Source organism: Emydura macquarii, unplaced genomic scaffold (genome assembly GCF_026122565.2).
Source record: "Emydura macquarii macquarii isolate MOO-44397 ecotype Brisbane River unplaced genomic scaffold, CSIRO-AGI_Emac_v2 contig_1386, whole genome shotgun sequence".
Lineage (NCBI taxonomy): Eukaryota > Metazoa > Chordata > Testudines > Chelidae > Emydura > Emydura macquarii.
Window position 1 is genome coordinate 1201225 of NW_027131523.1, and position 27781 is coordinate 1229005.

General features: G+C 50.4%; 3 protein-coding genes, 2 non-coding genes and 1 pseudogene across 5 annotated transcripts; 3 read left to right on the plus strand and 3 right to left on the minus strand.

The window, feature by feature from the left end:
• The first annotated feature begins 320 nt into the window (after nt 1–320).
• LOC137155868 (histone H2B 8) lies at nt 321–784 on the plus strand. The gene has a single exon (XM_067552321.1). It carries the CDS (start codon nt 358–360, stop codon nt 736–738), a length of 381 nt encoding a protein of 126 aa, XP_067408422.1. The 5' UTR covers nt 321–357; the 3' UTR covers nt 739–784.
• Nucleotides 785–3870: 3086 nt separating this feature from the next.
• Nucleotides 3871–4349, minus strand: LOC137155863 (histone H2A.J-like). Its single transcript, XM_067552316.1, has one exon. It carries the CDS (start codon nt 4307–4309, stop codon nt 3920–3922), a length of 390 nt encoding a protein of 129 aa, XP_067408417.1. The 5' UTR covers nt 4310–4349; the 3' UTR covers nt 3871–3919.
• A 336-nt stretch (nt 4350–4685) lies between these two features.
• Nucleotides 4686–5150, plus strand: LOC137155871 (histone H2B 8-like). Its single transcript, XM_067552323.1, has one exon. It carries the CDS (start codon nt 4727–4729, stop codon nt 5105–5107), a length of 381 nt encoding a protein of 126 aa, XP_067408424.1. The 5' UTR covers nt 4686–4726; the 3' UTR covers nt 5108–5150.
• Nucleotides 5151–7283: 2133 nt separating this feature from the next.
• TRNAK-UUU (transfer RNA lysine (anticodon UUU)) lies at nt 7284–7356 on the plus strand. The gene has a single exon. It is a non-coding gene; the product is annotated as a tRNA-Lys (tRNA).
• A 3000-nt stretch (nt 7357–10356) lies between these two features.
• Nucleotides 10357–10438, minus strand: TRNAS-UGA (transfer RNA serine (anticodon UGA)). Its single transcript has one exon. It is a non-coding gene; the product is annotated as a tRNA-Ser (tRNA).
• A 6997-nt stretch (nt 10439–17435) lies between these two features.
• LOC137155939 (zinc finger protein 271-like) lies at nt 17436–26500 on the minus strand (annotated as a pseudogene).
• Nucleotides 26501–27781: the final 1281 nt, after the last annotated feature.

Genomic DNA, 27781 nt, shown 5'->3' on the forward strand with positions numbered 1-27781 from the left:
TCTAGCGCTCTGCGCCGGTCTGCCGGCCTTTTATTTCCTTATGAGAATGGGACGAGCGACTTCTGATTGGCTGCCTCGCGCGTCCCTCACCCACGCCCAATGGGAAAGCCGCTTCTCAACCCCCGCCGATTGCGAAACAAGAGGCTGCTGTTGTCCAATAGAAGTGGAGTATTTGGAGTACAGATATTTGCATAAGCTTTTAGAACAGGAGTGACGTCTGAGTTTGTAGCAGCCAATAGGAAGGTTCAAGTTAGGATCCTCTTATTTGCATAGTGTCTGTATAAGTAGAGGGCTTTCGGCCCGCGAACATTACTGCTCTTAGTTTCTGTGCTGTGCGGTTTCCGTCTAGCGTTCGAAATGCCCGAGCCAGCGAAATCTGCTCCCGCTCCCAAAAAGGGTTCCAAAAAAGCGGTCACTAAGACCCAGAAGAAAGGGGACAAGAAGCGCCGCAAGACCAGGAAGGAGAGTTACTCCATCTACGTCTACAAGGTGCTGAAGCAGGTTCACCCCGACACCGGCATCTCTTCCAAGGCCATGGGCATCATGAATTCCTTCGTCAACGACATCTTCGAGCGCATCGCCGGGGAGGCGTCCCGCCTGGCGCACTACAACAAGCGCTCCACCATCACCTCCCGGGAGATCCAGACCGCCGTGCGCCTGCTGCTGCCCGGGGAGCTGGCGAAGCACGCCGTGTCGGAGGGCACCAAGGCGGTCACCAAGTACACCAGCTCCAAGTAACTCTCGTACCCCCAGAACTAAACCAAAGGCTCTTTTAAGAGCCACCCACTTTCTCAATGAGAGAGCTGTGCATCACGGCCGTTAATGGGGAATGTTTATGTTCTAAAGGGTAGACCAGGGAATCAATCGAGCTCACTCTTGTGGCAGTAACTTGCACAACGCTCTTGAACACTATAAATCCAGTTACATTATTGAGTCAAAAGAGGCACGTGGAATGAGAACTTGGGGGTTCTTTATCTTGAATACAAGGGCTTAATACCTGCCAGATAAAATTAGATGGGAAATCTACCTACACTAGTTAATAAACATTTTGTTGGTAATTTCAGGATATCGTTTACATACAAAAAATTAAAATCTACTGAGATCTGTATAATATAGAAACATGGCTTCGGAACATCTATATTTATGTATGGAGAACATAGATTTTTTTTGTAAGATCTAGGAGAAATGTCTTGTACTTTATTTTTTCAAATCTTTAGGATCTCTGCACTTAAAAACAGATTGTCTGTCTGAAAACGGACTGTCATTCATCTCTCTCTAACAAATGGCACCAAAGTGTTTCCAAGGACCAGAAGTGGGGAAAGAGAGATCTGGAGATATTTTGAATATGTAAAGATGCAGACAATTTTTCTCTTTAGAAAAAAAATGTTAAAATCACCATTTAGGTACAGAGGGAAAAGTCCATGTAATGACACCTGTGTCTTCACTAGAAGAGCTTTAGTCACTGTTTTACATTTCATTTTTTATCTTTAGCTACTCCCCCACTCCCGCTCCAGTCCATACAGCATGTAACTGCAAGAAAATTATATTCACACAGTAAAATAGCATCTCTCATTTTAGGAGGTGGTACACACTTGAATACACTAGAATGAATATTCCCAAATGGTTCGCTTCCACAAATACTAAACAATACATGTGTGGAATAACCTGAAGCTGATTTTATAGAGAAGTAAAATCACACGGTGGTTTTCAGGCATTTCTGTAAGGCTAGTGAACACTTCTAGCTTTCTAACACAATACCACACTTCGTATGGGTTCCCATCTCCTTACCGCTGTAAGAGACACCCTGAGGATTTTTCTGTCCTCTCCAGGTCTGACATGGACTGATATTTTACGTTGATCTTTTTAACATCCCCACTACCTGGGAGTGAAATGGTCGACGAGGGAGTCTCTGAAGTCAGTGACTTGCACTGAAGCAGTGACTCTGGAGAAGTGAAGGAGAGGTGCAGCTCCCTGTTTTTGATTCCAGACCACTGCCAAAATACTTCTATCAGCTATGGGAGTGGGGAGGAGACAAAGGGTCACTTCGTTTGCAAATATCCTAGCACACGTGCGAGCTTCCTAGTGTTTAGGATGCTTATAAGTGTGAATGGAAAAAAAAAACCAAAACCCTGTGCTGGGCTACAGCTGAAAACGCTGCATTACAAAGTGGTGGTGTGGAAGGTTTCCCCTGCAAAGGGTGGGCAGGGCAGACTTCAAGCAATGGAGGCAATGCCATGGCTGAAAGAAAAAGCGCATCACGTCTGTACTGCAATGGAATGTATCGATTTGTGCTCACATTTCCAGTCACCCCTACAGCACCACACCAGCTCTGGTGTCTCCCTTTGCATTTATCCACCACATCCCTAGGGAAAGTATCCGGCCAGGCCTTTTGAATGCAGTCCCAGTAAAATGAACTAGCTTGCCGTAACACACCTACTCTACACACTTTGGACGCAAGAACTGAGGGATGTAAACTGGCCGTCAACAAGTTCAGGCTTGAAACGAGGCGAAGGTTTCTAACCATCAAAGCAGTGAAGTTCAGGAACAGCCTCCCAGGCCATGGAGCTGATTCTGCACCTGCTAGTGGCAAAGATCTCCCATGGCTGGGGATGGGACCCTAAATGTGGAGGACTGTGTTATACTACAGAGAATTCTTTCCAGGTGCCTGGCTGGTGGGTCTTGCCCCCATGCTCAGCGTGTAACTGATCCCCCAGATTTGGGGTCGGGAAGGAATTTCCCCCCAGGGCAGATTGGCAAAGACACTGGAGGTTTTTGTTAATGTTTTGCAAAATGCTAGCTACATTGGTAGTGGGGGGCATGGTATTTGCACAGCTGGTCATTTAATGTTGAATAGCTGATGAGAAAAATCGTGGTAAACACCATGGATGTAATGCTAATTAATTACAGGATATTACATTGATTATAAAAAGGGCGGTGTGCTGATTTTTTATAGCCATGTGCCTTTACCATGGATTTAGGGACCAATCCCCCCTGAATGCAAGCATTCCATCTTAGAACAGCAGTATGGACAGGGTAGCTACATTGTAATGACTGTTTGCTCAGCTGTTTAAACATTCACTGCATCATTCACCGTCCTCCACCACATTAAATATCCCCAGACCTCCACCCCCACACATGGACTCACTTGCCTTCCCTGGCAAATGCCTCCCAGGGACCCCCCCTCCAACCCTCAAGACCCACCCCCCAGCCCCTCCCACGGGGCCACAGCTCATCCCGGATCACCCCCCACTGCATAGCATCCCCGGATGCTGTATTACTGTGCTTTTTGAACCTTGACTATCGCTTTACTGTTTTGTGCTTAAACATTTCCTCTAATAAAACGTTTTAATTTGTCGTTGTCCTGGAGACATGAAACATTTTGGGGGGTTTTCTTCCTTATTCTGAAAGTTCAAATAGGACACACATACTTCGAAAAGTCACGAGAGTCTCACTAAGCATCTGCTGGTTCCAGATGCCCGTGCCTGGGAAAGCAGCCCCCGGCTCTTTCTTACTATTTGGTGTTAAAATATTTGTCACCTCGGCCCAGGAATCCCGGCTCCTGAACAGGATGAAAACAAAACCAAGGCCACGAGGGAGAGAAAAAAGGTTTAAACCAAAGCGAACCCAGAGCACCGCCTTCAAAACGAGCGATTCTTAAGCGTGGGCTGGACTTTAGGGGCGAGCGTCTGTAAGGAACCAGAGCAGCTCCAGACGTCCAGTGAGCCCCCGTGTAGCTAAGGGAGCTGGTGATTAGCGTGAGACGGGCACAAGATTTCAGGACTGGTGGTATGAGAATAGAGACAGAGGCAGCCTTTCCCCAGCCCAGCCCCCCTTCCCAGGAGTGACTCCCAGCTTTTCCAGACGTTGTGGGTGGCTCTTAAAAGAGCCTTTGGGTTCTGCGGTCGGCCTCCCCTCGCTCTCACTTGCCCTTGGCTTTGTGGCTCTCGGTTTTCTTGGGCAGCAGCACGGCCTGGATGTTGGGCAGGACCCCGCCCTGCGCGATGGTGACACCCCCCAGCAGCTTGTTCAGCTCCTCGTCGTTGCGCACCGCCAGCTGCAAGTGGCGGGGGATGATGCGCGTCTTCTTGTTGTCCCGCGCCGCGTTGCCCGCCAGCTCCAGGATCTCGGCGGTCAGGTACTCCATCACCGCGGCCAGGTACACCGGGGCGCCGGCGCCCACGCGCTCGGCGTAGTTGCCTTTGCGCAGCAGACGGTGGACGCGGCCCACGGGGAACTGCAGCCCGGCGCGGGAAGAGCGAGACTTGGCCTTCGCCCGCACTTTGCCGCCCTGCTTCCCACGGCCAGACATTGCAGCGCGACTTCAATGCAGTCCTTCAATACAGCAATTAAGATACTGTGAATGAACACAAAAAATGAAGCCGCCGGGCTTTTATCTCCTAGTGGGAACGGGGCGCGCGACTCCTGATTGGCTGCCTCGCGCGTCCCTCACCCGCGCCCAATGGGAAAGCCGCGTCTCAACCCCCCCGCCAATTGGGAAGCCAGAGGCTGCTGCCGTCCAATCGGAGTGCAGCATTTGGAGCACGGTCATTTGCATCGGCGTTTTGCAACCGGCGTTGACGTCCGACTGTGCAGCAGCCAATAGGAAGGTTTGAATTGGGCGCCCCTTATTTGCATACCGGCTCTATAAATAGAGGGCTTTCGGGCTGGGGCAGGCTATTGCTAGTGTTCTCTGTGCTGTGTGTTGGTTGCTAAGTGTCTGAGGAGGATGCCTGAACCGGCTAAATCTGCTCCTGCGGCCAAAAAGGGCTCCAAAAAAGCGGTTACTAAGACCCAGAAGAAAGGGGACAAGAAGCGCCGCAAGACCAGGAAGGAGAGTTACTCCATCTACGTCTACAAGGTGCTGAAGCAGGTTCACCCCGACACCGGTATCTCTTCCAAGGCCATGGGCATCATGAATTCCTTCGTCAACGACATCTTTGAGCGCATCGCCGGGGAGGCGTCCCGCCTGGCGCACTACAACAAGCGCTCCACCATCACCTCCCGGGAGATCCAGACCGCTGTGCGCCTGCTGCTGCCCGGGGAGCTGGCGAAGCACGCCGTGTCGGAGGGCACCAAGGCGGTCACCAAGTACACCAGCTCCAAGTAACTGGTACCCCCAGAACTACACCAAAGGCTCTTTTAAGAGCCACCCATTTTCTCAATGAGAGAGCTGTGGACGCTGGTATGAGCTACAGACTGATGGCTCGGTTCTTAGTGCGTGCCCCAGGGCGCGGCTTTGCACAACTAAAAGTTAAAGGCAGAGGCTGGTGTCAAGGGTTTGAGGTGCTGATTAAAATAAAGTGACCGGTTGGTTTTTCTGTTGTGGTATCCTGGTTCAATGCCAGCAACGCACAACGTGTCCTACCAAAGTTATCTTCCAATCGAATCCAAGGTGAGGGTTTCAATACTCGACTCAAAACAACATTGGAAATTCTTTCGGATGCATGAAACCTGCTCCGAAGTCACCCCCATGCTCTTAACTCCAGAGCCTAAGGAAGGCGTGGCAGCCTTCCTGGAAAAGAGATGCCAAAGCGTTTCGAATGGTTTTAGGCAGAGGGAGGGAGTCAGAAGTGTCTAGCGAGGAAGGTTTCTCAGGTTACTTGCTTATTCTTCCAGCTATTGCCCCCCCCCTCCCCCCCCATATCCATATGTGATTCTGTTTTTCCAGATAGCAAGAGAAACCGGAGTAACCAAGCAGAGGTGGGGTTTTACTGCTCTAAAAGGGTTTGTTCTCCCCCCCCCCCCAATATATTAATCTAAAATCTTCACTGAAATGGGTTTGAGGGGTTTCCAAAGTCGTTTTTCAGACCCCAGGTGGAAACCAGCTGTGGTTGCTGTGGATTCTTAACAAAGGGGCGAACAAGTGCTAGACTTAAAAATGGTCCCCAAGTGTTTCAACATCAAAGTTACTACATTCGGGGGGGGTGCACAGAAACATTAAGAGTTTTTGAGCGTTCACTCCCTGGTTTTTAGACTCTCCGTATTGTCAAACCCAAATGTTAATAAATCAGGAATCAGGCTCACTAAAGATCATGATAGTGGCTTTAAAAGCATGTGATTGTGTAAAGAAATAACTGACTTGGTGTTCTTTTTAATTTGCCTTCTCTTTGAGCCCTGGGGTCGTATTTTGAAGCTTTCGCCCCAGACTAGAAACTGCCTTTGTCTTTAAGAATGGAAGGGTGAAATCGCTTTATCCGCCTGACTCCAGGAGCTGGGGCTTCAAGGAAAGCATGACATGAGCTTCTTGACAAAGCCACGGGAGTTGGTGACACCGATTTCAGTCTAAAACTACCGTGCCAGTATCTGACAAGTCCCAAAAGCCCCAGATCGCAGCTTTCTCAGAGCTCCAGCACAGAAAAGCAGAAATGAAAATCTGGAGGGGGGGGGCTGTTTCACACCCAAGCGCCTTTGTACAGGCGCCTAACTTTATTATTTGCCTTCAGAACTCACGACTGGCTAACGACCGGGCGCAGTGCGAGCCTGTGTGTCATGGGTCGGAAGGGTCACACGGCGGAGGGGAGAGTTCCTGCCTTTCCCACCTCGGCTTTGATTCGATTCACCCAAGGCTGTTTCAACCCTGGCTTGCATATGCCAAATAAATAAAGCCCTGGCTGGGGTGATTTAGTCCGGGCTGGTCCTGCTCTGAGCAGGGGGTTGGACTAGACACCTCCTGAGGTCCCTTCCACCCCTCATTTTCTACGATGTTATGCTAAATAAAGCGTTGCGATGCTAGTTCAGCTGTTCTATTTTCCCCACCTTTCTTTTATTGCGGTGCAGGAAGGCAGCTAAGAGCGGTTACAATAAAAAAGGCACTTGAGAGTTTTACAGGTCAGCTTTCCAGGTATCCTGCGGCTTCAGGTCTGCATTTGGCCGGCTCGCAGAGCGGGTGAACTCAGAAACCAACCCCCCGGGGTAGCAGGCGGGTTGCGCTGGGGAATGGCCTGGTCTGGGATGCGGTGCTGTACACGGACCGTGCTAAGACAAAGGTGTGCACGTGGTGCTCTGCACGGGCGTGTGTTGCACAGTTGTCAGGGTCGCGCATGGCATGGATTCCGGGCTGAACCTTCAGCCAGCCACAGAGCAAAGGGTCTTTAAGGGCGGCTCACCGCCACAGCTAAAGAGCTGGGTTTATTTTGCACATTTCATGTATTCTCAGTATTCTCTCTTTCAGGAGCCTGATTTGTCCTGCGCGCCCCACGTTTCCGGCCGATCTATGCTCAGTTCACCAATCAGAGACCAGGGATTCGGTTTAAAAACATAAAGCCTCCCTTCCCCCTCAGAGAGCCCGGATAGCTCAGTCGGCAGAGCATCAGACTTTTAATCTGAGGGTCCAGGGTTCAAGTCCCTGTTCGGGCGCTGCTGCTTTTATAACTCCACCGAGTCTAGAAGAAGCTATAATAATCTGTGCAATATCTGTCCTTCGTTCGGTAACGTTTTCTCATAATAGAGGCCGTGCCTAAGAAAAGTGCCGGGTTGCGTCCATCCACGTCCCCCCATCAAAGACAGCTACAGAAAATAGTGTTTTAGCTGTTTCTTAATGCTGCAGGGTGAATAACTGAGGCCTGAAAGGGAAGGAACAAACGGGGGAAATCCCGGCTTTGAAATGACCAGGGTCCAGCTCCGTTTTAGAAACTGTTCTCCAGAAAGCTCTTTTGTCCTGCATCATCCTAAACTCTAGATCAATATCCGCCCCCCAGCTTCTCACGATGCCCCTGTCTCCCCAGGAAGACACACACAGGTGTCTCTGTCATGCCAGGTGTGATTACAAGGTGTTGTAGGGGTTCACCCATGTGTCATTGGAGAACGACAGCAAACCTCAGGACCATGCCTCTGTAGCTCATGGCCTGCAGTGTTACAATCCCTGCCCAAGGAGGTGTTCGCACTGTACTCCTGCCTGATGGGCCCGGAATGGGGGAGTCAAAGGTTTGTGTCTGTTTTTGTTGCTGCACGTTCCTTAAGTTACACTGATAATGAAATGAGGAAAAGGGAGCGTAATTAAAGGGGAAAATAAAAATAAAAGGCAATTTTGCCAGCAGAACGAGGGAAGCGATTATTCCCCTCTATTCTTCCACACTGGTGAGGCCACATCTGGAGTATATTAGATATAATACTGTCGTACTGGGTCCAGTTTTGGGGGCCCCCCCAAGAAAGGATGTGAATAAATTGGAGAGAGTCCAGTGGAGGGCAACAAAAATGATTAGGGGCTAGGGCACATGCTTTATGAGGAGAGGCTGAGGGAACTGGGCTTATTTAGTCTGCAGAAGAGAAGAATGAGGCGGGATTTGATAGCAGCCTTTAACTACCTGAAAGGGGGTTACAGGGAGGATGGAGCTAGGCTGTTCTCAGTGGTAGTAGACAGCAGAACGAGGAGCAACGGTCTCAAGTTGCAGTGGGGCAGGTCTAGGTTGGATATTAGGGAAAACATTTCCGTAGGCGGGTGGTGAAGCACTGGAATGGGTTACCTAGGGGGATGGTGGAATCTCCATCCTTAGAGGTTTTTAAGGTGCAGCTTGACAAAGCCCTGGCTGGGATGATTTAGTTGGGGTTGGTCCTGCTTTGAGCCGGGCTTGGACTAGATGTTCTCCTGCCCTCCCTTCCAACCCAAATTTTCCATGGGTCTATGAAAATCAGCTGTTCTTGTTGGGGACAGGTTCAAACTTTTACTAAAGAAACAAACTCCTGGAGGCAGCTGCAATTTATACCCAAATGCTTTTTTTTTGTGCTCAGATGCTATCAGGGAAGCGCTTCAAAACAGCAGAGTTCAGGTTATGTGTATTCCCTTCCCGCTGTATTCCCTGCACTTCCAGAATTTGCGTTTTGCTTACCTCCATGTTCTGCACGGGTACAAGATACCAATGGGTAATCTGCACTCTGTGCTGGCGGGTTTTTGGTCAGTGAATAATGAAGCTAATCCCTCACTGCTGTAATTCCACTGACTCCAGTTTACTCACAACCCACCACTAGTTCTGCAAAAATAAGCAAATTAAAACACCCTTCAGACTTAAAATGATGTGAAAAAGCAGAATTGTTGGTAGCTCTGATCATTCACCTTATTCACACCTGTGCTCGTGCTCTGTGAAAGGCCTGACACGGTCATTTACAACCCAATCTTTCTTAACCTTTTTAAAGCATTACGGCGTACATTCTCTATATCCAGTGAACCGTTCAATGCAACGACTTTCTTATGCCTTGCCCGGTAGGTATTTTTAGAATTATTTAAATGCACCCTTCTTATTGAAAATAAAGGGGTTCGTTTCATTCAGTGACGTGTGCTGACAGCTCAAATAATGAAGGGGTGTGTGTGTGTGTGTGTGTGCACACAAAGCACAACAGATTAATTTAGCACTGCTGTAAATGTTCCCTTCTCCCTCCAGAATGCCTTAAACTCACTTCCCCTTATCAGATTAATCTGTTCCTGCGTCTCTAGGAGGAAAATAAAATTTCTGTGGACCAAAAAAGAGGCCCTTTTTTTAATCACAAGACGTGGCACAAAGCGGCCGCACGATGGCGCCACACTACCAGGCATGACAAGCAGCAGGGCCCAGTCTGCACATTCATTGTGACTCCGGATTGAACTCGACTCTCTTCACAGAGAGATTTTTTTTTCCCCTCTGGGAGCGAAACATCAGTTCCAAGGAACTTCTGGGGCTGATGCAGGGGCACGTTGGGATTGACGTCCCTTGTGACGAAGGCAGGGTGGTGGTGGTGTAAATAGCACCCTGGGCTGCAGAGCCTGGAGCTGGTCCCTGAGCTGCCAGCCTGCGAAGGTGCTTCACCCAGCGACCGCTGGATACGCCGCTGGGGTGACCAGATGTCCCGATTTTATAGGCACAGTCCCGCTATTCGGGGGTTTGTCTTACAGAGGCACCTATGGCCCCACACACACCCCAGCTGTCCTGGCTTTTCACCCTTGCTATTGGGTTGCCCGGCACACTGCACATGTCACCTCCTGCCTGTTTTCAGGCTGTCATCCAGGGCATCCGGCTTTGTGGGAGGGATCCCGGCAGCACAGACTGGACCAGGCCCCTGATTTAGGGGGCGGCTGCATGATTTACAAGGAGCTGCTGTCTCAGACCCTCTCTCTCCCAAAGCCGCAGGCCTGCAGCCCCCCAGGTTCCTGCCCTGACTCAGCTACTTTCACCCTCTCTAGAAAGCAACAGCAGGCGGGGCAGGGGCTGAGCCATGGGGTGGCAGAGGCTTCTGGTGCCCAGAGGGTTTTGCCCCTCTGGGGCAGCTTGCCGGGGACCGGCTGTGAGGCAGGATCCGGGGCATCTCTATGAAAGGTGCAGAGCCGGGTTTACTTGGGACAGGGGGGCATCCCCCAGGGATTGAGCTTGGATCTAAAAACACAAACCCCGCTGTGAGCAGGATTCGAACCTGCGCAGGGAACCCCCATTGGATTTCAAGTCCAACGCCTTAACCACTCGGCCATCACAGCTCTGAGCCTAGGGGCCTTCCTGACCCAGAGACATTGGTAAATAACCACAGGGTATTTGCAGAAGGAGTGGGAAAGGACAAGGATTCTTCTCTTGTAGCTTGATTTCAATGGGGCTGCCTGGACCATAGGGCCACATCCTGCCCTTTGCTAGAAACAAAGGTTTCCTGGAGTCAGTAGCTGTTCCCCTGGCCCAGCTGCTGTACCGAGGTCTCCCCAGAAGAGCTGGCCCGTTGCTGGGACGGTAGCAGAAGCCTTATGTCCAGGAAGGGCAGTGAGGGGCTTGTCTTCCAGCCAGCGGAAGGCTGAGTTTTATTGCCTGGGAGTTTCTGTAGGCAGATTCAGACCCCAGCTGGGTGTGGGGGGGAGGCCGGTGGGGGTTTCTTTGGCTTTGATTTGTGCTGTTTACTTTTTTTCTCATTTTAAATGATCCTTTTGATGGGGAAAAAAATGTTTGTAGACGGCCCAGGAATGGTACGAAAAGGTCAAAATCAGCCCAGGTGCAAAGGGGTCAGTGAGTGCCATGGCTGGCGGGGACTTTCCTGGGCGGAGGGAGAGACGGGCTGAGGGATAAATGTGAGGCTTTTGCTGGAGCACCGGCAGAGGGTCTGCAGTTTCACTTTTCCCACGTGACAAACCACTCGCTTGCCCCCTACCCACACCACACAGGCACCCCCACCCTGTGACCTACGACCGCCCCTCTGGCAAAGCCCCCTGTAAATCAGAGACAAACTCCCCTAGTCCGCCTCTTCTCCCCACTGATCTGCCCAGGGTAAACCCCACCTAGCTGGATCTCGCGGCAGCCACAGCTGCCCAGGCTGTTCCCCCAGGTCCCTGGGCAGGGACAGCTGCCAGGTCCTACCGCAGGGGACTATCCCCAGCTGGCACGTGGGAGGCTGGGGCTGGATTTCCTGATGGGAAAGCCGCAATTTTGACCCCACAGGTTTGTCTAGACTGCGCTCGGGGCAGAGCGTGTGAGACTCCGATACCGCCCCCCACTTGCCCAAAGCCCAGATCACCTCCCACAATTAAACACCCCCCGCCCCTGGGTGACACCCCACGCCTAGTAACTGCCCCTTAGCCGTATCACCCTCTCAGCCCTGCACGCAGGGAAGAGTCTAGCGGCTGGGGAGGAGGGGACATCCTGCGGCTCTGTCCCCACCCATCCTGTGCTCCTTTGCCGACGGGAACAGAGAATCAGCTGCATCTGAGTGGGGGAGCCAGGCAGAGCCCTGGGAAGGAGCTGATCCTGTCCCAGGTGTCCCAGAGGCCCTGCTCCGGCTGTGGTAATCCCAGGCCCAGGGCAGCCTGAGCAGGGATTTCATGGCTGGGTCTCTCTGGAGCCATTCCCTGAGCTGCCCCCTGCCTGGCTCAGGGGAGGGGTCTCTAGAGAAGCCTGGCTCTGAGCTTGGACCGTAACTTTGAGCCACGGCCTCCAGCCTCTGCCATCGCTGGAAGGTTGTGTCTACACTGCAGGGTTATGCCGGCTCGCCTACAGCACCACAGCTATGCCGCTATAGGCCCCGTCATGTAGACCTGGCCGGGGTGCTGGTCACAGAGTGTTATTTCCTAGGGAGAGACCCGGCAGTGGGGGCTGCATTTGTTTAATCTAAACCAAAGTCAGGTGAGGAGGGAGATCTTCTCCCAGGCACTTCACTCCCAACCTGCAGTCCCCAGCTGCTGCTGATACCCCTTTCACTCTGCATTGCTCAGTTTCCCTGACTGTGAGGCCTTCACCCCCCCCCCCAACCCTCCCCCAAGCCGGCTCGTTGTCCATGGGGGTCTTCTCTGAAGAGGTTGATGGCAGGGGGTTCGGATCCCTCTTTGCCTTAGACCTGTCAACTTTTTGAAGCTGTTAATGTTAAGTGAAAGGAATAATCAATTTACATTAAACTTTGGAAGGCAAACCAGGACGGGCTGGTTTGGTTTGCTTCCTTGCTTGTTTTTCCCGATAAACTGGAGTGAGTTCTGAGTCGAGCCGCAGGAATGATTCCAGGAATGAACAGGGAGAGACATTTAAAAACACACCCAGCCCTTCCTGCTCCCGCAGCCCGCGACGGCTGTGGGCGTTTTTCTTCTCGGCTCCAGAGTTCCTGCTCTGCCAGATTCTCAGCCAGTGAGACCACACTGCAGAATAGGGCGGAGCAGTTTGGTGAGGGTGTGATGGAGTGGAAATTTTCAGTAATAGAGTGTGCGTGCCTCAGTTTCCCCTATGTGGTGCATGGTTAACTAGGTGGCGGGGAAAGATTGTTCATTCTTTGCAGAGCCCCACATGTGATTGACACTTCCCTACCTGGGACCAAGCCCCATGTCCATGGAAAGTCTGAAAAGAGACCGGACACTCAAAGTGCCCAGAAATTTGGCACCTCGGGTTTAACGAATGGCTCACCCTCTTGCTGTCTTTCACCTTTGGCTTGCTCGGGACTTGACCCCACAGCACTTCCCGCCAGCTGGATATTGCCTTTTCTAGGCCGGCGGGCCACTATCCTCTTCCTCAGAGCTCACCAGGAGAACTGGCACCCTTTCCAGGGAAATGGCGATGGCTTCTGGGAATCCTGGCAAACAAGGCAAATTAAAACCCGGCTGCTCAGACAGGGACTTGAACCCCATGTTAAGGGCCCAATGCGCTGCTAATTAAGTGAGCCAAATTCACCAACGAACACCACCCCTTCCACCACAGGACCACACAGGCTGGCGACAGCGAGGCAAGACAAGTCCCAGGCAGCCTCTCTCTTTTTCTCCACCGCCAGTGTCCGTCAGCAGGAATCATCTAGCACCCCTGACTCTCCCCACCTACCGAACTAGCCAGCCCCCAGCCCTGCGGACACTCACCCCTCCCCACCCAACTGTGAAGGCCCTGCACCCGGCTCCGGAGAATTAAGCCTCACATCTCGCTGGCATCTCTGCTTCCTGGGCCCAGAGAGTCTCTGCTCCGCTCACTGGATGACCCGAGAAACACAGGGCCAGACTTTTCGGAGGACGCACTTAGAAAAGGGATCTGCTTCGTGGCCTAAAGAGCCCGGTGTCTGAGTGTGGACCAGATGATTGAACGACCAGGTCCCTTCACGGACGTGCTTGTTTAGCTTTCAGCGTGGCTGGATTCCCTGCTTCCTTCTGGGCCAGCACCTCAAGCCACTGCTCTGAGTCCAGCTGGAGTCCCGGAGGGGAAGGGCAGGATGCAAAGGCTTGGTGCTCCCAGTCCAGCCTTTGCCAAAGAAAGCGGGTGGGTGCCCCGGCTAGCGTGTAGAGCAAATGCCTGCCTGGTGGGCAGGGTGTCTTTGCAGCCATCCACTGGCCCGCATAGGCCTGGTTCTTCCCTCCTCTTGCCCCCGCCCTCTGATGCTCTGTGACTTGGAAGCCTTCCCTTCCAGCTCCAGCCGCCTTTGCACTGGGTGCCCTGGGCTGCAGCCTGGGACGCCTGCCCCCACCTGTCTCTAGCTCTCTCCTCCACTCGCTTTCTCCTTCTCAAAGCGCACTCTGTGCTGTTGCGTGTGGCTTAAGCAAAGAGAACAAGCCCGCAGTCCCCCTGTGCTTTGGGTGCCGGGTTTGCGGTGTGACGGCTGTATTTCAGGTGACAGCAAGCCTAGGTCTTGCGGTTATTTACCCATTTCTCGGGTGCTGGTGCCTGCGTTTGTGGATGGTTGAGTGGTTACGGTGTTAGACTTGAAATTTAACGGGGGCATCCTTTTGCAGGCTTGAATCCTACTCCCAGCAAGGCCTGTGTTTTAGCCAGAGTTTCCACCATCTCAAACTCACCCTTCTTCCCACCTTTACCAGTGACGATAGGAGTGATCTGGCTTGTTTTAAAAGCCTCCTGGATTATGAGTAATTTTACTGTTTTCTTTCTAAGAGTTTAGCCCTGGATTCAACCTTGCTCGCTGGTTAATATCTACTGGGCAGCCAGGGCCTCCCCTTCTTGTATTAAAGGGCAAAAAATTTCTTTACTGCAGTGTTCAAGTTGCCTGGTGAGACATTGTCCCCTTCCAGAACCTCAGCTTCAGCAAGACACACACTTGTGAAAACCAGGAAATACACCGTTAAGGTTTCCCACACAACCTTAACTCTGCCCTCTTTCAGAAATCCTCCATTAACACGCATACATTTACCCTGCCCACCCCACCATGGCTGAAATGTACAAGCTTTTCACCTCCATTTACAGCCCTTCAAACCTAATCCCTCAGCCCCAGGTGGGTCTGACCATGCACAACCCTGTGGTAAGCCAGAAAGGGGCGCAGGCCGGACTTGGAAGTAACCGTGACTGGAGAGCAAGCCTCCAAACCCTACTCAGAGACACCCCCAACCACACTGGCCCCACCCACATTCCCTGGGTGGAGACTTTAGTTTCTTTTGTGATGCTGCTGGCATGGATAGGTGCCGCGTAGCTGCATCTCTGTTAGTACCAAAGGGGTTAATTTAGATGATGCTGATCAGACTCTACAGGGGAGCTGCAGAGCACCACCCAGGTTCTCTGTGGATCTGGCCCATATTAGGGAGGTGGTGGAATCTCCATCTTTCGAGGGTTTTAAGCTGCGGCTTGACAAAGCCCTGGCTGGGATGATTTAGCTGAGGTTGGTCCTGCTCTGAGCAGGGGGTTGGACTAGACACCTCCTGAGGTCCCTTCCAACTCTATGATTCTATATTGCTTATTCAAAGAAATAGGAATCGCCATCACTTTTAGACCTTTTATTAAAATGAACAAATAAAAATCAAGAACACACATCACTAAGGCTAATCTGCAGTAAACAAACTACACAACTAACCGAAGATTCAGTTATACAGGTATAAAGTTAAGGTTAAATCGAAGAATGAACAATGATATTGCATTGGAATCAAGTCCTTGATTAAGTCAAATAATCAGATTAATACAGGAGAAAATCAAAGCTTATAAAATTGAAAACAGGAACCCAAGGAACCGGCTTGTTTGTTTCGTTATAAATAGGGCTGTCAAATGAATAAAAAAATTAATTGTGAAATTAAAAAATATATTCACGATTAATTGCCGTTTTCACTGCACTGTTAAACAAGGATAGAATACCATTTATTTAAATATTTTGGATGTTTTCTACATTTTCAAATACAGTGATTTCAATAACAACATGGAATACAAAGTGTACACTGCTCGCTTTACATTATTATTTTTTATTGCAAATATTTGCACTGTAAAAAGGATAAACAAAATAGTATTTTTCAATTCACCTCATACAAGTACTGTCGTGCAACCTCTTTATCGTGAAAGTGCAACTTACAAATGTAGATTTATGTAATCAAAAATAATATAAAGTGAGTACCTGAAATCAATATATTCAAAAATGTAGAAAAACACCCAAATATATGTATAATACAATAAATTGGTGTTTTATTATTTGTTAACAGTGCGATTAAAACTGCAATTAATTGTGATTCATTTTTTTAAATCAAGTTAATTTGTTTTCAGTTAATCACTTGAGTTAACTATGATTAATTGACAGCCCTCATTATAAACCCTAATCAGAGAACTCTACCCAGTCCCGATCTCACTGGCTGAATATCTCAATACAGTACTGAAACCAAATTAGAGCTTACATTCAAACCACAACCTCAAAGCCAATTCCTTAAATTCCATTATTGTGTTGCGAATCCTTCTCCACCTCCCACCAATACAGATAGAGATCTTATGGAGACTTTAATAAGACGACTTTAAACAGGTCTCACTGAACAATTTATGCCCAGCAACTTAGTTCATTTGAATGCTTTCGCAGATGAGGAACATGCCTTCACTGATTTCACAGGGCAGAGATTTAGGGCCACTTAGATTCAAGTGATTATTCTTTCTACAGCGTTCCCCATGTGGCTTCTTCAGGTGCTTTTACAAACATGCATACACTGAGCCACACTGGCACACCCTAATATAATAGAAAAGCTGGGATGTCTTCCCAGTGAATAAAAACAAAAGACCAAAAATAGAAAAAAGTCCCGTAAGTTCCTATAATAAGGACAAAGGGTTGGAATGCTACAGCTCTGCCCGTCTTGGAACTTGCGTGGAGTAGGACCTGGAGCTGCAGGTGAGGACCCAGGGGTGGTGTAGCTGCCCCAGGCTTCAGGCTGGCCCGCATTTTTGTGTACAGAGAGACTAGTCAAAGCTGTCTTTGATGTTTTGACTTCCTTCCACAAGAGAGGATCAGTCAGGGGGCCCAGGACGCTGGAAGGTCTTTCTCTCTTAGAGAGTTTGCTGACCAGAAAGGCAAAGGGTTTCCACTTTTACCTTCGGCTTGATGGCTGATGATTTTGGGGCCAGTGTCAATTTGGAAAAGTCCCGCTGAACCCAACTGTTTTCTTAAAGTATCTCTGGCTGCGAAACACATGCAGTGCGGATGCGGGAACACAAAATAAAAGAAACACAAGGCCAATTTGGGGGTGGTTTCCATAGCTGGCCTGACGGTTAAACAGCAGTGCTCTAGTAGCTGGCCTCCTTAAAAGGAAACATCAATTCAGCCCCCATAAAAAGAACTGGTTGCTGTATAAACAGAAAAGATAGGGATAGAAAAGGAGGGAATCCCTCTGCTTCACCTCATCAACCTCAGGTGTCGGAGAAGCTGGAATGACACTTTCCCCTTGCCCCTGCTCTGTTAAATTTAATAGACTTTAAATGAAGAAAAAAGTAGAAAAAAATACCCACTGCCCAGCACAACCCAGAGCAACATGTGAACAACTGGGAATGAGACATTGTCCCCAAAGGGGGAACTCGGTGACTAACAATCACTTGGCAATGGGGGAGCAGTATAGATGTGATGCTCAGGGTTTGTCTAACCTAGCAAAAGTGATGGAGAGCTGGTCAAGGGGAAAGCTAACCCCATTCACTGTACCTGGGTGATGTCTGCATTGCAGCTATATTTGTGTGTTTACGTCACGATAGCTAACGCCATGTACACTCTTAGTGGAGACAAGGCAAGGGTAGTTTTCAATGTAGCTAGTTGCCATCAACCCTATCTCCCCCACCCGGGGGGGGATGGTCATTCCAGGCAGGAAGGACACACATTGGTTCCTCATAAAGCAACAGAGTTGATAGAAAGGATCATGGGAGTCAGGTTGAGCTGCGAAAAACAGAAGCAAGCAACTCACCTTGGGAGATGAGAGACCCTGGTTCAGAAAGTGGTGCAAAGAGCTTTACAGGTCAGTATGTGGGAATTAGCAAAGGCATTGACAGAAAAAAACTCTTTGGCGAGGCTTAGTCAAGACATTTCTCCCGTGTGGATTCTCTGATGGATGACAAGGCCTGAGCTGCCACTGAAGCTTTTCCCACACTCATGGCAGGTGTAGGGTGTCTCTTCTGTGTGGATTCTTAGTTGTCTAAGAAGGGGAGAACTCTGACGGAAGCTTTTCCCACACTCAGAATATACATAGGGTGTCTCGCCATTGTGGATTCTCCAATGTCTAATAAAGGATGATCTGAGACTGAAGCTTTTCCAGCGCTCAGCGCATGTTTAGCGCGTCTCCCCTATGTGGATTCTCTGATGTGCTATAAGGTTTGAACTCTGCCTGAAGCTTTTCCCGCACTCAGAGCATGTGTAGGGGGCCTCGCCCGTGTGGATTCTCCGATGCGTGATAAGACTCGATCTCTGCCTGAAACTTTTCCCGCACTCAGCGCACATGTAGGGGGTCTCTCCCGTGTGGATTCTCCGATGGGTGGTAAGGGTAGAGCTGTGGCTGAAGCTTTTCCCGCACTCCGAGCACGTGTAAGGGGTCTCTCCTGTGTGGATTCTCCAATGCGTGCGGAGGCTTGAGCTCCGCCGGAAGCTTTTCCCGCACTCCGAGCACGTGTAGGGGGTCTCTCCCGTGTGGATTCTCCAGTGCGTGGTAAGGGCAGAGCTGTGGCTGAAGCTTTTCCCGCACTCCGAGCACGCGTAGGGGGTTTCCCCTGTGTGGATTCTCAGATGTCTGATAAGGGCAGAGCTGTGACTGAAGCTTCTTCCACACTCAGAGCATGCATAGGGGGTCTCCTCCATGTGGATTCTCCAGTGCGTGATGAGGGTAGAGCTTTGACTGAAGCTTTTCCCGCACTCCGAGCACGTATAGGGGGTCTCCCCTGTGTGGATTCGCCGATGTCTAATAAAGGTTGAGCTCTGACTGAAGCTTTTCCCGCACTCTGAGCACGTGTAGGGGGTCTCTCCCGTGTGGATTCTCCGGTGGGTGTTAAGGTTTGAGCTCTGCCTGAAGCTTTTCCCGCACTCTGAGCATGTGTAGGGTGTGTCTCCTGTGTGGATTCTCCGATGGGTGATGAGGGTAGAGCTCAGACTGAAGCTTTTCCCGCACTCGGAGCATGTGTAGGGCATCTCTCCCGTGTGGGTTCTCCGATGCGTGACAAGGGCAGAGCACCGATTGAAGCTTTTCCCACACTCTGAGCACGTGTAGGGAGTCTCTCCCGTGTGGATTGTCTGATGTCTGATAAAGGTGGAGCTCTGACTGAAGCTTTTCCCGCACTCCGAGCACGTGTAGGGGGTCTCTCTAGTGTGGATTCTCCAGTGCGTGACAAGGTTGGAGCTCTGCCTGAAGCTTTTCCCGCACTCAGAGCACGTGTAGGGGGTCTCACCCGTGTGGGTTCTCTGGTGCGTGATAAGGTTGGAGCTCCGCCGGAAGCTTTTCCCGCACTTCGCGCACGCGTAGGGGGTCTCCCCAGTGTGGATTCTCCGATGGATGATAAGGGATGAGCTCTGACTGAAGCATTTCCCACACTCAGCGCAGGTGTAGGGGGTCTCCCCAGTGTGGATTCTCTGATGTCTAATAAGGGATGAGCTCTGGCTGAAGCTTTTCCCGCACTCAGCGCATGTGTAGGGTCTCTCTCCAGTGTGGATTCTCCGATGTGTGATAAGGCGTGAGCGGCTCCTGAAGCCTTCATCTGCCCTGGGCTGACTCTCACAGGCTTTTGCCGTGGCCCAGCCACAGCGAACGTCTCCTTCGCTTCTTCCGGACGGTGTCCCACGTGGTTCCATGGGGTCAGCCTCTTCCCACTGGGGATTCTCCTCCCCATTCGCGCTCCCCGTCCCATCACCTGCTGGGATAGAGAGAGAATCTAGACATGGGTCTCTCCCACTGCCGGGGAAAAAGAAAACCTCTGAGAGGGTAATGGGGAAAAGACAGGAAGTCACCAAAATAAGTGGTGAAGGGAAAAAAGAAATCACGAACTGCATCACGAAACCCTTCTCCAGAGAGGAGGGGCTCAACTCTGAATCCATAACCCACCCCGGCACTCAGGGGAAAGAGACAGAGGGGTTCCTTCACCAAGGAACTGACAGCATGGTTTTTCCCCTGAAAGAGGGATCACAGCCTAAAATGGATCAAGGATATTGGGTGAGCTAGACTTTCTCAGACATAAGGGTGTCTTGTTCATTAAGTCAGCACTTTAGAATGGGGGTTACGATTTCATTTTATATGAAACCGTTTGTTTCCAATACTTCTGCTTCCTACTCTTTGCTCTGCTAAATACGGCAGTTCTGGGTTTCACTTACTAACTTATCTAAGCACCGTATGTAAGGAGGAGCAGTGATCTGAGATGATACTGGTGAGCTGGAGCATACCGTTACTCTGCAAGAAGCAGATCAGTGAAAACTCTCAGTGGCCAGTGGACTATGGATTGGATGCTCCAGGGAGATGTTTGGGGGGCTTCAGGGCTGAAACGTGCCTGTTGCTGACCTGTAAAATGACAGCAGGGCCTGCGAGGCCTAGAGGGAAGTGCTTATGTTGCACTGGAGTGGCCAGGAAGTGCCACAACACCTGCTGGGAATAATCCTGAATTTAGAGAGAGCTGCCAAGATCTCTGTAGGGAATCCCCAATCTTTGTTTCATTCATGGACAGCTTGGGGGTTGGTTTAACGAATTTTCTCACCTATGCAGGCACCTCTCAGGATCTCTCTTTCCTCAGAGCCCTGGAGCACTGGGACCCCTGGATCCTCTCCTCGTTCCAGCTGGGAGATCACCTCTGGTTTGGAAACTGGAAACCCTGCTCAAGGGAAAGGAAAGAAGTGAGATCAGTTCAGTTCATGGGATACACTGCTCACAAAGTATATTCCGTGGTTTTCCAGCTCATTTTTGAGCGGTAACATCCCAAAGCTGGCTCAAAGCAGTAGGACAGTCGTTATTAAGAATCAAGTTCATTACAAGTCGTGCTTAGAGGCAGACCACTGCTCTACGCACTGGAGAAACACACAGTAGCAGATGGCCCGTGCCCTGAAGAATTTACAGTCTAAATAGACTGGACAAGCACAAGGTGGGGAAAGGGGTAGAGCACACCAGCAGAGCGAGCAGTGTGGAGGCAGATCTGATAAGCACAGACGTATCCTGAGACTATCCTATTTAACGTGCTGCATGTTTCCTGTATGTTTGAGCCAGCCTTTGAAAGTATGAAAACTCCAAAGACTCTTTCACTGAGCTGGGCCAGATGACGTTGGCCCTTGGAATATTTACAGCCCTTTGTACCAAAAAGTGTTCCTCTGGGTGGGTGGGTGTTTTTTCCTGTCCTGTGGGGGGAGGAGGGAGGGTTTCCTAGGGAATCTGCTATCACTATGGCATAAGTTCCCAAACTGTGGGTCATACCAGCACAGATGGGACTGGCAACTCCAGAGAGGCCAGATTTGTCGTGTGAGATGTAGGTCAAAATGGCGGCCTGGCAGTGTGGCATTATGGAGCAGGCTTTGACACCCTCTGGCTGTACATTCCTCTGCCTCAGCTGGTAGGAACTCATGCTTTTCTGAGATTGCAAGCTGCAGTGGCTTGTAAATTCCTGAAAACAGGGCTCATATCTTCTTTTATGCCAGCCTGAGTACCCTGTTGCTACTGAAGAATAATAAAGAATCATTCTAAGTCATTGTCTCTTTGCGGGCCTACTGTCACCACACCGGGCCTTCCAAAATCATAGCATCATAGAAGATGAGGGTTGGAAGGGACCGCAGGAGGTATCTAGTCCAACCCCCTGCTCAAAGCAGGACCAGCCCCAACTAACCCATCCCAGCCAGGGCTTTGTCAAGCCGCACCTTAAAAACCTCTAAGGATGGAGATTCCAGCACCTCCCTAGGTAACCCATTGCAGTGCTTCACCACCCTCCTAGGGAAAAAGTTTTTCCTAATATCCAACCTAGACCTCCGCCACTGCAACTTGAAAACATCAATCCTAGTTCTGTCATCTGCCACCACTGAGAAGAACCAAGTTCCATCCTCCCAGGCCTCCTTTGTTTAACAGAGAATTCCTCTTTCTGATTTGTGATGAGGCACAACGGACTCATTTTTACACAGAATATCTGCGTCAGCCTCCAGCAGCGAGTCTAGTGATGCAGGTATGAATGAAAAACGAGAGCGAAAGAAACGCGCTTGCAGCTGTGACAAGGCTTTCGCTGATCATGGCTTCACCGGTGTTTTGGGCAAGAACAAAGTAGAGGCCAAAGTGCCTGCCGTGTCGCACACTGTTATCCAGGGAAAGCATGAAGCCTAATAAACTCAAACGACACTTGGAAACCCTTCGCAGAGAGCATATAGGGGAACCAAGGTCATTTTACCAGCTCTGGGAAGAAGAATATTTGTGTCAGCAATTGCAATTCAAGCGAGCCGTGTCCGTTTCTGACCTAGCTCAAAAAGCATAATTTGAGGTGAGTTGCTGCATCACACGCCAAGAAGTCTCACAGCATTGGAGGGACTTTGATTTTTTCCAGCTGCAACTGACAGGGTGAACACAACATGTGGGGAAATCAAGGAAAACAAGCTAAAAAGTCATACCATGCTCCGACCACACAGTGAAGCAGAGGATTGAAGTGATCGAAGCAGATCAAGAAAACACCCTGGTGGAGCAGCTGAAAACCAGGGATGTTTTGGCTCTTCAAGTTGATGCGAGCACCGAGTGTTTTCTGAAATGCAATTTTCAAAGACATTCTGGTCAGTCTCCCTCTTCTCAGACACGAATCGGCACAAGAAATGTTCAATGTGTTACATGGCTGCATGCAAGATCAAACTATACCCTGTGATTGCATGGTGGCCTTTATCACAAATTGAGCTCCGTCTCTGTCAGGCCGCAAAGCAGGTCTGAGTGCCTTGGCAACGTAAGTTGTTCCATCCGCTGGGTGCGCTCGCTGCATGATCTACAGAGCACAATTCGTATCTAAAACTCTGAGCCCAGAGCTAGGTGAAGGTTTGCAGCAGGTCTCATCTATTCTGAACTACACCGAGACTCAGCCTCTTTGTGTGTGTTTGCAAAATGATGTGAAGAAACGAGGTCTGACCATGATGTGGTGTTGTTCCCACTGAAGCTCATTGGCTCTTGAGAGGAAAAGCACTGGAACGAATATTTGAACTGAGACACAAGCTGCATGTCTACACAGTGGAGTGCAACAAGACCGAATTCATTGATTTAGTATGTGACCACAAGAAGATGTGCCTTCTTGCTTATGCCACAGACATGAACTGAATCAAGGTCTGCATGGAAAGAACACCCACCACCTTCAGCTGAGTGTTTGAATCACAGGATTCAGAAAGAAAAAAATTGTGTTTGGAAGAATAATCCATTGAAGACTGTGACAGGGTGGATTAGGCCCAGAGGCCCCCTGCTGGAGGCTTCAGGGTCCTGCCACACCCATCCCAGGAAAAGAGCAGTGGAGCTAAGTCCGCCAAGCGGCCTAGAGAGACTGTGCAGGAAGCAGCCAATCAGGGCCCAGGAGGGACCTATAAAAAGGAGCTGCAGCACTCCCAGAGACCAGCAGTATCTTGCTGGAGTTGGTAGAGGGTAGATGGGGCTCTTGGCTGGCTAATGGGACCTGTGGCACCATGGACAGCTCAGTGCTGCCAGGGAGTGGAGGACTGAGGAAGAGTTCTTGGCTGGCTGCTGGCCCAGAATACAGAAAATCCCTGAGCTAAGGTGAAGCATTAGTGAGGGCTGAGGAATTAGCCCAGGGAACTGAAAGCAGTTTGTTAAAGGGATGTGGGGGTTTGTGGCTGCTATTCTTAGGGTCCATGGAGTAGTGGCAGGCCTAGGTCTCCTCACACATAGGCCACTTCCCCAGTGGAGTACAATCAGACAGCGATAAACCCCCAGAAGGGGATCTGAACTACTTAATGGCCCAGAAGGGCCCTAGAGAGGGTGAATCATTGCCTCCAAGGAGGAAGCCCAGGGGGTATGGCCTAATACCAGGGCCAGCACTGTTGAAAGACTGCAGACACACCTGACCTGAGCAGTGGGTGCCGTGCCATTACAAAGACAAACTATGAAACCTTCCCACAAGTTTACAAGTTCCTAGGTGACAATGAAATTATTCAGCCGGCAAGAGAAATAGTTTGCATCCTTTTGCCCCAGCTTGGGCGTAACAAAGGTGCCACAGATTTGCCAGCACCTGACCTTGGACTGCACATCAAAATTTCCTGCGGTTGATTTATGCAAAAGGAACACATGCCTAACTTTATCTCCCAGAGTTCTGATTCACTGTCAAGAATAAATATCCAGCCCTCTCAACCTGTGCCTGGAAACTGACGGTGTCACTCACGAGCACGTATTTGTCTGAAGCTGGATTCAGCACACTTGTGTTCCTAGAGTCTCGATGTCGATCGACCACTGATGTCACATCAGAGAGTAGATGTGCAGTTTCTGCCCTGCCACCAGACTTTGAGAAGCTGTGTTGCAACAGACAAACCCGCATTTCACACATTAGAAACCATGAAATAATGTACTGAATGTGTGTTTTCCTTGGTCATCATGTTGCTTTGTTGCTGTCTGGAGTCACAGGAACCAAGGAGTCCCAAAAAGAATCAAAGAGGCAAAACACTGGGAACCCCTGCACTAGGGGGTGTTTCAGCTTGGTTGTTCAGACATCCAGCTTTTCAGGCTCTGCTCCCTGGAGAAAGGGGCAGTGACTGGGTTTACCTGTTTCAAGAGATGGGGAACAAAGACCAATTTCATGGGCATAAGAGGGTGACTTTGAGCTGACTGAGTGGGTCTCCTTGGGCCACAAACTTACTTGACCTGACAACCAAGAAGTAAACCCTCAGAGACACCCTCTCAGGATCTCCCATGAGGAATGATGGGTGGCCTCTGGTAAGCTTAAATATGGACTTAGATCATTTTCCTGCTTTATATATTTTTCACTGCCCTTCCTCCACACTTCCCTCCTCTTCTTCACGCTGCTCTCAGCCCTCCCTGCTTCCTGCACCTCAGGAGTAGCTACATCCCCTCCGCTCCCTGCTCTCCCTTCATCCAGGGACTCCTGAATGGCACCAAATACACTATCCCATCAAAAGAGGGCCTCGTCTGACTGTCACACAATCTGCGCATAACAGAGTGAGGGTTGCCAACTTCGTAATATTTAAAACCCGGGGCACTTCAGCAGGAGTGCTGGAACCTCCCCACACCCCGCCTCTTCCTTCTAGGCCCTGCCCCGCCTTTTCCCCCCAAGGCCCCGCCTCTTCCCTCCAAGGCCTCTACCCCCCCACCTCGCCTGGGTCGGGAGGGACCCACCTGCGGAGCCAGGGCTGGGAGCTGCAGCTGCCGGATACAGGTAAGAGGTGGCCCCAGCTGAGAAGGGGCTGGTGCAGGTGATGACCCGGCGCCTCCCCCTCACGCAGTAACCGGACGTTGGGTGTCTGGTCAGTAGATCTGACCGGACAGTCAGGTCCCCTTTTTCGCTTGGACTTTCCAGATGAAAACGGGGCACCTGGCCACCCTGAACCTATTGACTAGACTTTATTTAGAAGGAGACAAGGCCTGCAAGGGCTATTTATTAATCTCGGTTTGATGCACCCGATAACAATAGAGAAAATAACATTTTAAAAATTGGGTTTCTCCAAATGACCGCCGCCGCCACCAAAAATGCACGGGGCCAAAAATGATCCCAAGGGCGTGACATAAGGCCAAAAGGGGGTAGGGAAACCCGTCAAAATGACGTAATGGCACTGTCACTATAGTAGATGCTCATTAGTAGCAACACATCGGTGCCTTTTTCGCTACATTGCTCCTAAGCGGCTGTTGCTGTTATGGGGGGTGTCGGCCGTGCTCCGGTTTTTTGGAGACCCCACCATTTCTAACAACCAAGGGACAAGAAACCTTACCTAGCGAGGCTGCAGTCACGTAGTTCTCCTGCATGACGTCCCCGTACAGAGCTCTCTGACCAGGGTCCAGCAGAGCCCACCCCCTCGGCGAAATACACAGCCACCGTCTCAAAGGTCAGCACCTCTGAAAGAGCAAAAGTAACCTCCTCAGTGCCTCTGGCTGCGTGACAGACCTCACTATCCACCGGGGAGCAGGGCCAGAAAGATTTTTGAGGGACGTGATGGCTGACTCCTTCTCCTAATCTTCTCAGAGCAGCCAACGGGGTGAGGAGAGAAAGAGAGAACCCCCCCTCCCCAAATCCCTCCCAGAAGACAGAGGGAGGCATGGTCTTCAGATTTATCACTAACCTACTAGCCAGAGGCTGATACCGAAGACAGAGCCCCTAGCAGGGTCCAGGGACGTTCGAGGTTCTGCCACACTGGGGAAACACTTAGGCCATGTCTCCAGGACACCGTTTGGTCGACAAAAGTCAGCTTTTGTCAACAACACGGGAGGTGTGCACACTGCAATGCTCCTCCCGCCGATTTAACGCTCCTGCTCCGCCGACCTGATAAAACCACCTGGGCGAGAGGCATCGCGCTTTTTGTGCCAAAGGCTATGTCCACACTACAGATCGTGCGGTGGCGCAGCTGTACCGCTGCAGCTGCACCGCTGTGAGGTCTCCTGTGTAGCTCTTCTGCGCTGGCGGGCGAGAGCTCTCCCGCTGGCGTAATTAAATCGCCCCCAGTGAGCCGCGGTAGCTCTGTTGGCGGAAGAGCGTCGCCCACGGACATAGGGCTGTCCTGAACTTATGTCGGTCAGGGCTGTAATTTTTTCATACCGCTGGCTGACAAAAGTTTGGCCAACAAAAGTGCTGGTGTAGACAAAGGTGAAGTTAGAGCGACGCCGTGTCAGTGGAGACACTGTGCTGCCTATGTTGCCGTAAGTGGCCTCCTGGAGGCGTCCCACAATGCCCCGGTGACCCCCTGGCACCAGTTCAAACGCCGCTGCCCTGCAAGCCGGGTACACAGGCATGCGCCCCTCCCCCTTTAAAGGCCTGGGAATTTTTGAAATTCCACTTCCTGTTTGCTTGGCGTGGACACACGGTTCATCACAAGACTGGAAAGCAGCCAGGATCCACACCGAGACGGCAGGTGCACATTCTACAGGAGCTGTGGAAGAGCGGCAGCAAACGAAGCCGGAAGCCCATGAAATGACGGGACGGAGTTAACTGCATCGTGGGACGGTGAGCCTGCCCTATGAGGCACTGCGATTCCCTTCCCAGAACTCCCAGCGGCAGATGGCGGCCAGCTGCAGAGTGGGATAGCTACCCCGAGTGCACTGCTCTCTCTGTCGATGCAAGAGCACCGACGATGGGCACACGCCACCCGCACAAGGGGCGTCGTGTGGACGTGGAAAAGGGGATTAATTACAACGGTAGATCATCCTCGACGTAACTTAACTCAACAAAACTGTGTAGCGTAGACATGGCCTTAGTGACTTTATTAAGGCAGCAACCCGGCCCTCCCCATCAAGATTAAACCCTCTGAGACCTGGTTTATCTGTCTGGTAACAGTCTCTGAACCAAATGCCTTAGAAGAGCATAATCAAAGGCGCCGCTTCGGGGAATTGCCCCTGGCATTGTCCCAGAGGGCAGCTGTCCCCTGTTTACAAGGTTGTTTGATGCCCTGGCCTTTATACAGGGCCCCCTGGAATGTGCCAGGCCTAGCCAGAATACAGAATTAGAGGGGCTTGATACATCTCAGTCTCAGATAGTGTCTATGTGATTTTCTTAGCTGAGTCCCCTGTTAAGAAGCCAGAGGTGGGGATTGGTTTCTGGCCCCTGCATTTGTGGGAGACAAATTCACATCCCATTTCCTAACAGGAGAAGAGGGGAGATTCAAGCAAGGAGAAACATCTCCAGAGCTGCCCACTGATCTGTCTGAATTCATTTCTGGTGAAAATGATGGTAGACCTGTCCCAGCAACAGGGAAATAGCATCCTGTTTTAGGGATCCCTAAGGGATTTGATATCCATGGTCAACAGCAGGCAAAGAGAGAAAATCTGAGTGAATTTCACATCATTATTTGATAAATAGAGAGAAAACAGTTGTCAGATTTTTATAGCAACATTCAAGAATTTTAGAAAAGGGCAAAATCTAGGGCAGATTTTAGGTTAATATTTTATAATTAGAAAGACAGGGGGAAAATCCCAGGGAATGTTAAATTAGGAACAGATAACTAGAAAGAAAAATGAAAGCAGGGCAAAATATTAGAATATTTTATATCCATCTTTGAGATTTGGGGGAAAAAATAG

Excerpts from the sequence above, each read along its gene's own strand:
- LOC137155863 (XM_067552316.1), bottom strand. The coding sequence starts at position 4,309 with ATGTCTGGCCGTGGGAAGCAGGGCGGCAAAGTGCGGGCGAAGGCCAAG.
- LOC137155868 (XM_067552321.1), top strand. The coding sequence starts at position 358 with ATGCCCGAGCCAGCGAAATCTGCTCCCGCTCCCAAAAAGGGTTCCAAA.
- LOC137155871 (XM_067552323.1), top strand. The coding sequence starts at position 4,727 with ATGCCTGAACCGGCTAAATCTGCTCCTGCGGCCAAAAAGGGCTCCAAA.